This window comes from Notamacropus eugenii, chromosome X (assembly GCF_028372415.1).
Source record: "Notamacropus eugenii isolate mMacEug1 chromosome X, mMacEug1.pri_v2, whole genome shotgun sequence".
NCBI lineage: Eukaryota > Metazoa > Chordata > Mammalia > Diprotodontia > Macropodidae > Notamacropus > Notamacropus eugenii.
This window is the reverse complement of record NC_092879.1, coordinates 28,644,504-28,655,415: the sequence shown is the minus strand read 5'-3', so window position 1 is coordinate 28,655,415 and position 10,912 is coordinate 28,644,504. Positions and strand designations below refer to the sequence as shown.

The following is a 10,912-nucleotide window of genomic DNA, read 5'->3' as shown; positions in this document are numbered from 1 at the left end:
CTGTAGCCCAGGTCTCAGGCAACTTCCAGCAGTCTGACCACCCCAGCAGTCTCCAGGGGCCAGGGGGACAGTAGGGTAGGGCTACAGGCAAAATAAAACTAGAACTGTATGAATTCTGGGTACCTCTCTTCTTCTCATCATCTGAGGCCCAGCCAAAACCCTGTAAAATCCTCAGCCTTTTATTCACAGGGATCAGAGGATCCTAGATATAAAGCTGGGAGGGTCCTCAGAGACCACCTAATTCAACTCTTTTATTTTACAGATGTGGAAACTGAGGCATCAGAAAGGGAAATGACTTGCCTAAGGTTACAATAAAAGCTTACATCTCAGGGGTCATCTAGCCCAGTTTGCTCATTTTACAGAGGAGGAAACTGAGGATCAGAGCAATGGTGATTTGCCCAAGGTCACAGAGGTAGTTAGGTAGCAGAGATGGGATTTGAATTCCTTTGAATCTTTTCCTTTTGATTGGAATGTTGAAAAGTTAGTAGAGGTATCTCATGGAGAACAAGGACGTGGCACATTCTTGGTTATCCTTCTCCACCGTGATCTTCTTCATCTTGCCTCTTGTGAGCTAGGAAAGAAGCCTGGGGTTGGGGTGGGAGGATCTGAGCCCAGGTGACTAAGACAATAGTGATCTTCCTGATGGAAAAAGAAAGTCAGGAGGGAGGGAGATGTGATTTGGAATAATGTGATGATGAATTAGTCTTAGATATATCGAGTTTGAGGTGACACTGGGGCAGGGAGAAATGTCCAGCAGGCAGAGTGATCTGTAGAGGAAAGAACATTGATTTAGAGTGAGAAGACCCAAAGTGAAATTCTAGTTTTTATGTGCTGAGTGATCTTAGACAAGTCACCTACTTTCTTGAAGTCTTAGTTTCCTGATCTATAAAATGGGGAGGTTGGATTAGATGTCACCTAAGGTCTTTTCCAGCTCTGACATCCTCTGAGTCTAGGCCTGGAGTTTGAAGAAAAGCTCAAGCTAGAGACATAGGATTGGAAGTCATTAGACCAGCAGTGATAGTTGGAACCATGGGAACAGATGAGAAATCCAAGAACTGAACCTTAGGCAATGGCTACATTTACGGGATGGGAGAAAGACAGGAAGAAGGGAAGGGTCAATAGAGGAAGCCAAGAAGTGTTCAGGGCCACATCAGGAGAGAATAACATCCTAGGAACCAAGGGCAGAGAAGGGAGAATAGTCAATGGTATTTCAGATTGGGAAACCTGAGGGATAAAAGAGATGATAAAGGATAAGGGATACCTGCCAAAGGGCTGATGAGAAAATCACCGGGGATATTTGATAGACAAAGAATGAAAAATGAAGGTTGAACTCGCATCATGAAGGGTTTTTAAAATAGAAATCTACACAAAAATAGAATCTATACAAAAAAATAGAATCTATACAAAATATACACTTTTAAAGGATACCATTCTACTTGATGAGATAATACAAAATTGTCCCATTTCTTTGGATTCCTGACCTTAGGGACCTTTTGCCTTTGCATCTACAGCCCTAAGCACAGTGTAGTGTCACTACTGACACTTATTAAGGGCTTATTAATTGAATTGAATGCTCCTCTTTTCCTTCTTTCTTTTTGCATCTCTGTCATTACCAACCTCCTCCTTGCATAGAAGTCCCCCCACCCCCCATTAATATAACTATATGGTACAGTGGATAGTTTTAGGTATGAAGTTAAAATCCAACCTGACACATACTAGCTGTATGACCTGGGCAAGTCACTTAACATTTTTGCCTCAGTTTCCTTGTCTATAAACTAGTGATCCCAATATCACCTATCTCCCAGGGTTGTTGTAAGGATCAAATGAGGTAATATCTGTAAAGAGTTGGCATATAGTAAGTGCTTAATAAATGCTTGTTCTGATTGGCAGAACCAAGATGGTGGAGAAAAGACAGCAACTTGCCTGAACTCTCCCCAAAACTCCTCTGAACACCTTTAAATAGTGCCATAAAACAATTCCTGTAGCAGCAGAATCCACAAAACGACTGAGTGAAATGCTTTTCCAGCCAAAGACAACTTGGAAGCTTGGCAAGAAAGGTCTGTTGCACCTGAGTGAGGGTGGAGCACTGTCCAGGGCAGGCCCAGCCAGTATAGACCCAACCCCAGCAAACCAGAAACAAGCCTTGAGAGTTACTGAATCAAGCAGCAGCAGTGGCTGCTTCTGGAGCGCTCAGCACACAGACAGTAGGGAGGTTGAAAAACTGTCAGAAGGAGACTACTCTATTGTTTTGCCTATACACAGATCTGGTTTACAGTCTTGGGTGGCTGTCCCAGGGTGGGAGGAGGACTAGCACACTAGTGAAACCAGGACCCTCCTCATAGTTCCAGGGCAGAAAAGAGTACTTGTGGTCACTCAAAGACTAGAGCACAGGTCAAGAGATTAGTAAACGCATGTCTCCTTAGATCACACCTTCTTGGAAGAACTGAAAACTTACTAGTCCCTAGAAGTACCTCTGAAAACAGCTGCACAAAACTCCTTAATCTTGGGACAGTGTGCCATCCACCCTGGAAGCAGAGCCTTACTTTAACAAAGAGTTAAAAGTTAAGAAATAGGCTGGGAAAATAAACAAACAATAGAAAAAATTCTCACCATAGAAAGTTATTATGGTGACAAGGAAGATCAAAATGCATACTCAGAAGAAGACAACAAAGTCAAAGCTCCTACATCCAAAACCTCCAAGAAAAATATGAATTGGTCTAAGGCCACAGAAGAGCTCAAAAAGTATTTTGAAAATCAAGTAAGAGAGGTAGTGGAAAAAATGGGAAGAGAAATAAAAGTGATACAAGAAAACCATGGAAAGCAAGTCAACAACTTGATAAAGGAGGCACAAAAAATACTGAAGAAACTAATACCTTAAAAACAGACTAGGCCAAATGGTAAAAAGAGGTCCAAAAAGGCAGTGAGGAGAAGAATGTCTTAAAAAGCACAACTGGGGGGGGGGGAGGATGGAGCCAAGATGGTGGAGTAGAAGGATGACCTGTAAGAGCTCTCCCCCCACAGCTCAAAAAATACCAGTAAATAATGACTCTAAACAAATTCTAGAGCAGCAGAAGTCACAAAATGACAGAGTGAAAAAGATTTTTAGCCCAAGGCAGCCTGGAAGGCTGACAGGAAAGGTCTATCGCACCAGGTACGGAGCAGAGTAGTGTGGCAGGGACAGGACTGGAGCAGGCTTCAGAGCGCCACAGGCAGTAGCTGCGGTTCCCAGATCCCTCAACCCACAAATGCCAGAGACAACTTCAAAGGTCAGTGAGAAAACTCTTTCACTTGGGTGAGAAGGGAGCAGAGTCCTCCTGCCCTAGCCCTGGCCCCAGGCAGCCCCAGGTGGCAGCAACATCCATTTTTGGAGCCCTCAATCTAAAGCCCCTGGGGGAACAGGGATGCTGTTCTGAGTCTCAGCAGCTCTGGGGTGAGGAGGAATGCTGGCCTGGTGGAGTTGGTGGAGGCTCTGGAGAAGGAATTCTACCCACAGATCCTGGGCAGAAAAACTTGCAGTAGCTCACAGACCAGAGCACAGGCCAGGAGAGGAGTAAACTCCTCTCCCTTGAGTGTGCCACCTTGGAATAACTGAGAACTTACAGGCCACCAGAGTATATCCTCCTCTTGGAAAAGGACTCAAAAGTCAAGCAACTGGCTGGGAAAATGCCCAAAAAGGGGGAAAAATAAGACTATAGAAAGCTGCTTTCTTGGTGAACAGGTATTTTCTTCCATCCTTTCAGATGAGGAAGAACAATGCATACCATCAGAGGAAGACCTAAAAGTCAAGCCTTCTACATCCAAAAGCTCCAAAATAAATATGCAATGGTCTCAGGCCATGGAAGAGCTCAAAAAGGATTTTGAAAATCAAGTAAGAGAGGGGGAGGAAAAATGGGGAAGAGAAATGAGAGCGATGCAAGGAATCATGAAAAGCGAGTCAACAGCTTCCTAAATGAGACCCAAAAAATGCTGAAGAAAATAACACCCTTAAATATAGACTAACTCAAATGGCAAAAGGGGCCCAAAAAGCCAATGAGGAGAAGAATGCTTTAAAAAGCAGAATTAGCCAAATGGAAAAGGAGGTTCAAAAGCTCACTGAAGAAAATAGTGCTTTAAAAATTAGAATGGAACAGATGGAGGCTAATGACTTTATGTGAAACCAAGAAATCACAAAACAAAACCAAAAGAATGAAAAAAATAGAAGGCAATGTGAAATATCTCATTGGAAAAACAACTGACATGAAAAAGAGATCCAGGAGAGAAAATTTTAAAATTATGGGACTACCTGAAAGCCATGATCAAAAAAAGAGCTTAGACATCATCTTTCATGAAATTATCAAGGAAAACTGCCCTGATATTCTAGAACCAGAGGGTAAAATAAATATTGAAAGAATCCTCCAATTATGTCCTGAAAGAGATCCCAAAAGGAAAACTCCTAAGAATATTGCAGCCAAATTCCAGAGTTCCCAGGTCAAGGAGAAAATATTGCAAGCAGCCAGAAAGACACAATTTGAATATTGTAGAAATACAGTCAAGATAACACAAGATCTCTCATGAAAGAGGCAAGAAAAAGCTTTTTCAATGGAGGGGAAAAGGGAGGGTGAGAGGGAAACAGTGAAGCTTACTCTCATCAGATTTGGTATGAAAATCTATTTTACACTACAGGAAAGTAGGGAAGAAGGGGATAAGTGGGGTGGGGGATGATAGAAGGGAGGGCAAATGGGAGGAGGGAGTAATTAGAAGTAAACACTTTAGGATAGGGACAAGGTCTAAAGAGAGAATAGAATAAGCAGGGGGCAGGATAGGATGGGGGGAAATATAGTCTTACACAACATGACTATTATGGAAGTCTTTAGCAAAGGTACACACATATAGCCTATATTGAATTGATTGCCTTCTCAGTGGGGATGGGTGGAGAGGGAGGAAGGGAAAGAAGTTGGAACTCAAAGTTTAAGGAATGAATGTTGAGAATTGTTTTTGCATGCAACTGGGAAATAAGAAATATACGTAATGGGGTATAGAAATCTATCTTGCCCTACAAGAAAAGAGAGAAGATGGGGATAAGGGAAGGGAGGGTTGTGATAGAAAGGAGGGTAGATTAGGGGAAGGGGCAATCAGAATGCATGGTGTTTTGGGGTCGTGGAAGGGAGAGATGGGGAGAAAATTTGGAACTCAAAATCTTGTGGAAATGAATGTTGAAAACTAAAAATAAATAAATATTTTTTTTAAAAAGCAGAATTGGCCAAAAGTAAAGAAGGTCCAACAGTTCGCTGAAGAAAACAACTCCTTAAAAATTAGAATTGAGCAAACGGAAGGTGATGACTTTATGAGAAATCAAGAAACAATGAAACAAAAACAAAGGAATGAAAAAACACATGAAATATCTCATTGGGAAAACAACTGGCCTGGAAAATAGATCCAGGAGAGATAATTTTAAAAAATATTGGACACCCGAAAGCCATGATCAAAATAAGAAAAGAGCCTAGCCTTCTTTCAAGGAATTATCAAGGAAAACTGCCCTGATGTCCTAGAACCAGAGGGTAAAATAAAAATTGAAAGAATCTACTAATCACCTCCTGAAAGAGATCTCAAAATGAAAACTCCCAGGAATATTATAGCCAACTTTCAGAGCTCCCAGGTCAAGGAGAAAATATTACAAGCAGCCAGAAAAAAACAATTGAAGTATTATGGAGCCACAGTTGGGCTAACACAAGATTTAGCAGCTTCTATATTAAAAGATCAGAAGGCTTGGAATATGATATTCCAGAGGATAAAACAACTAGAATTACAACCAAGAATCACCTACCCAGCAAAACTGAACATAATCTTTCAGTAGACAAAGTGGATTTTAATGAAATAGAAGAATTTCAAGTATTCCTGATAAAAAGACCAGAGATGAATAGAAACTTTGACTTCCAAATATAAGACTCAAGAGAAGCATAAAAAGGTGAACAGAAAAGGGAAATCATAAGGGACTTAATAAGGTTAAACTGTTTACATTCCTACATGTGAAGATGATACTGGTAACTCCTAAAAACCCATTATTAGGGCAGTTGGAAGAAGTATATATAGGCAGAAGGTACAGGTGTGAGTTGAATATGAAGTGATGATATCTAAAACAATAAAATTAAGGTGTGAGAGAGGAATGTACTGGGATAAAAGGAAAAGGAGAGTTAGAATGGTGTAAGTTATCTCGCATAAAAGAGGCAAGAAAAAGCTTTTACAGTGAAGGGGAAGAGGTGGGGAAATAAGGGGGAATAAGAAACCTTACTCTCATCAAAATTGACTCAAAAAGTGAGTATAGAAATCTGTCTTACCCTACAGGAAAGTAGAAAGGGAAAGGGATAAGAGAAGGGGGTGATGATAGAAGGGAGGGCAGATTGGGGGAGTGGGTAGTCAGAAGCAAAACACTTTTGAGAATGGAGAGGGTGAAAGGAGGGAAAATAGGATGGAGGGAAATACAGTTAGCAATAGTAACTGTGAAAAATTTTTGAAGCAAATTTCTTTGATAAAGGCCTCATTTCTTAAATATATAGAGAAGAGAATCAAATTTATAAAAAAAAAAAAGTAAGAGCCATTCCACAATTGATCAATGACCAAAAGACATGAACAATTTTCAGATGAAGTATGCAAAGCCATATAAAAAATATTCTAACTCACTATTGATTGGAAAAATGCAAATTAAAATAATTCTTAGGTACTACCTCATACCTATTATATTGGCAAATAGGACAGAAAAGGAACATGACAAATGTTGGAGGGGATGTGGGGGAAATGAGACATTTAATGCACTGTTGGTGGAGTTGTGAACTGATTCAACCATTCTGTAGAGCAATTTGGAACTAGGCCCAAAGGGCTATAAAGCCATGTATATTCTTTGACCCAGCAATACCACTACTAGGTCTGTATCCCAAAAGACATTTAAAAAAACAAAAAGGAAAAGGACCTATACGTACAAAAATATTTATAGTGTCTCTTTTCTTGTGGTAAAGAATTGGAAATTGAAGGGATGCCCATCAATTGGGAAATGGCTGAACTAGATGAGGTATGTGATTATGATGGGATACTATTGTGCTATAAGAAATGATGAGCAGAATGCTCTCAGAAAAACCTGGAAAGATTTATATGAGCTGATACAAAGTGAAATGTACTGTACACAAAATAACAGCAATATTGTAAGATGATCAGCTGTGAAAAACTTAGCTATTCTCAGCAATACAATGATCCTTATGATAAAAGATGTTGTCCATCCCCACAGAAAGAATTGATGGTGTCTGAATACAAATTGAAGCATACTTTTTTTTTTACTTTATTTATCTTAAAGGGTTTTTTTTGGTGTATGTTTTCTTTCACAACATGACTAATATGGAAATGTTTTTTATGACTTACACATGTATAGCTTATATCAAATTGCTTGCTTTCTCAATGGGGGATGGGGTGGGGAGGTAGGAAGGGAGAGAATTTGGAACTCAGAAGTTTTAAAAATAAATATTAAAATTATTTTATATGTAAATGGGGAAAAATAAAATACTAAATAAAAATTTTAAAATAAAGATGTTGAAAGGCAAAATAATAATAATAATAATAATAATAATGTTTGTTCCTATGCCAAAAAGGCAATCAAACTGTGCATACCCTTTGATTCAGCAATATCACTACTAGGTCTGTATCCTAAAGAGATAATAAAAAAAAGAAAAGGACCCACATGTACAGAAATATTTATAGCAGCTCTTTTTGTGGTGGTAAAGAATTGGAAACTGAAAGAATACTTATCAGTTCGGGAATGATAGATGAATGTAATGGAACACTATTGTTCTATAAGAAATGATGAGCAGGCAGACTTCACAAAACCTGAAAAGACTTGCATGAACTGATGCTGAGTGAAGTGAAAAGAACCAGGAGAGCATTTACACAGCAAGAGCTCATTTTGCGATGACCAACTATGATAGACTTACTTCTCCTCAGCTCTTGATCCATTACTCTTGGATCAATGATCCAAGACAATTCCAAAAGACTCGTGATTGGAAAATGCTATCCACATCCAGAGAAAGAAATATGGAGTCTAAACGCAGATTGAAGCATATTTTTTTCAGTTTATTTTTTTCATGGTTTTTTCCTTTTGATTTGTTTCTTCTTTCACGACATGACTAATATGGAAATATATTTTACATGATTGCACATATATAACTTATATCAAATTGCTTACTGTCTTAAGGAGGAGGAAAGGGAAGAAGAGGGAGAGAGAAATATTTGGAAGTCAAAATCTTAATGAAAAAATGAACGTCAAAAATTGTCTTTACATGTAATTGGAAAAATAAAATATCATTTATAAATCAATTAATCAATAAATGTGTGTTCTCTTCCTTTCCTCCTCCCCTGCTTCCTCCACCCTTTATGCCAAATAAGCCAAGACCAGCAAAAGAGATTAACATTTCAACTCAGTCTGAAAATATCTGCCACCTCGAATTACTAGTGACATTTGAAAGTGTAAGACCAGGAGAGTTAAACTAACAGGAAAATTAAAAAGGAGAGTAGAGAGGACTGAGAATGGGCCACAGATTAAAGGGATCCAGGAAGGAAGGGGTGGCTCCCTCCTTGCCCCTTCCTGTCCCTGGATCATGACTTTACCCTCAGAACTTCCACACATGTATATTCAGAGGCACTGGCTTGTCAAGGCCAGTTTCACATCCTGCAGCATGTGGTGTACTTCTCATCCCTCCAAGGACTTAGATAAATTAAATGAAACACTTTAAAAAATAGAGGAAAAAAATTACAAAATGTTTCAGTATTAGATTGAAGATGTAGGGGGAGGCTTCTCAAGGGTTTGTTTTTGTTTTTGTTTTGGCCTGGCACAGAGCTTCTTGGGACAGCTAGGTGGCACTGCAGTGGATAGAATTCTAGACAAGAAGCTCAAAAGATTTATCTTTATGAATTCAAATCCAGCATCATACACTTCCTAGCTGTGTGACCCTGGGCAAGTCACTTCACCCTGTTTGCCTCTATTTCCTCAAAAGAAAAATAATCTGGGGAAGGAAAGGGCAAACTGTTCCCATATCTTTGCCAAGAAAACCTCAAAATGGAGTCAAAGAGTTGGACATGATCAAATTGATTGAACAACAGAGATTCTTGCTTGCTAGCCACTTGTGTGATGGAGGTCACAGGAATGAGTCTTTATTATTTCGTTAATATTGCTCCTTGTTTCCCCAACTTTCAGGCCAAACCTGTTCAGTTCTCCTCTCATTTCTTCCCTTGTCCTTCTGTAAAAACTATGAAGTGATGGTCACAACCAAGAATCCCAGAACTGAAAGAACCTTAGAAGGATCCTAACTCTAGAGCTGGAAGGGGGCTCAGAGGCCATCTAGTCTAATCTTCTCCTTTTAGATAGGTGGAAATTGAGTCCCAGAGAATTTAAGTGACTTGCCAGGGATCTCACAAGTTGCAGAGGCAGGATCTGAACTCAGGCCCCCAGATTCTAGTACCTGTCTTCTTTCCACTGTGCCCTACTGACTCTCATCCAGGCCAAGTCACACCTGAAGCAGGAATCAGTTAGTCAGTCAACAAGAATTTATTAAGTGCCTACTATGTGACAGACCGTATGCTAAGTGCTAGGGATACAAAAAAAGAGAAACGACAGCATCTACCCTCCAGGAGGACAGTATAATTGAGGAGACAACATGCAAACAGCTATATGCAAACAAGCTCGAGATAGGGGAATTTAGAGATGATCAACAAAGGGAAGGTACTAGCTTTCAAGGGGATCAATGGGGAAAGATTTTTGTAAAAGGTGGGATATTAGCTGGGACTTGAAGGAAGCTAGGGAAGCCAGGAAGAGGAAATAAGAAAGGAAAGAAGTCCAGGCATGGGGTCAGCCAGGGAAAATGCTTGCATTGGGGAGATGGAGGCCAGAATCACTGGAGTGAAGAATAAGATGTAAGAAGTAGAAGGGGGTCAGGTTATAAGGGGCACCGGACACCAAACAAAGAATTTTATATTTAATCTTGGAGGTGATAAGGAACCACTGGGGTTTATTGAATGGGAGGTGGGGTGACACAATTCAGTCTTAAGCTTTGTTGTTGTTCAGTCATTTCAGTCATGTCTGATTCTCCATGACCCCATTTGGGGTTTTCTTGGCAGAACTACTAGAGTGGTTTGCCATTTCCTTCTGCAGTTTATCTTGCAGATAAGGAAACTGAGGCAAACAGGGTGAAGTGACTTGCTCAGGGTCACATAGTTAGTATCTGAGGTCAGATTTGACTCCATGTCTGGCTCTCTATCCACTACAGTGCCATCTAAGCTTTAGGAAGATTAATTTGACACCTGAGTGGATGATAGATTGGAGAGGGGAAAGACCTGAGGCAGGCAAATCCACCAGTTGCCTATTACAATAGTCCATGAGTGAGGTGATGAGGGTCTACACTAGGGTATGAGCAGTGCCAGAGGAAAGAAGGGGGCATATAGAGATGTTGAAAAGGTAGACTGGACAAGACTTGGCAACTGATTGGATATGGGGGTAAGAGAGTGAGGTATGGAAGATGATACCTAGGTTGTTACGGTGGATGTCTGGGAGGACAGTGGTGCCCTTGACAGCAAAGAGGAGGGGAGTTAGAGGAGGGGGTTGGGTGGGGAGATAACAAGCTCAATTTGGGACATGTTGAATTTAAGATGTCTACAGTATGTCCAGTTTGCGATTCCTAATAGGCAACTGGAGATACAAATCTGGAGATTAGTTTTTTTTTTCTCATCCTTCATTCTTGAAGAAGACCAATGGCATCAGGAGGGTGATATCTTGACTTGCAAGTGAATTTGATTTAAATGAGGCAGGGCTATGCAAAGTCATCAGTCTCACTTTCTCCTCCAGGGTCATCAAAGTCCAGTGACAAGATAGATATAAGTCAAAAGGACTGGCGATAGTCCC

At 40.2% G+C, this 10,912-nt stretch overlaps 1 protein-coding gene across 2 annotated transcripts in view; it reads right to left on the bottom strand.

The window, feature by feature from the left end:
* Nucleotides 1-231: 231 nt before the first annotated feature.
* YIPF6 (Yip1 domain family member 6) overlaps nucleotides 232-10,912 on the bottom strand; it is a 51,930-nt gene continuing 41,249 nt past the window's right edge. The window contains exon 7 of one of the 2 annotated variants that reach the window (XM_072626483.1): nucleotides 232-767. In XM_072626483.1, coding sequence (XP_072482584.1) covers nucleotides 706-767 — 62 coding nt within the window. In that variant the 3' untranslated portion in view covers nucleotides 232-705. The remainder of the gene's footprint in view (nucleotides 768-10,912) is intronic. The other variant, XM_072626482.1, reaches the window with a different exon arrangement.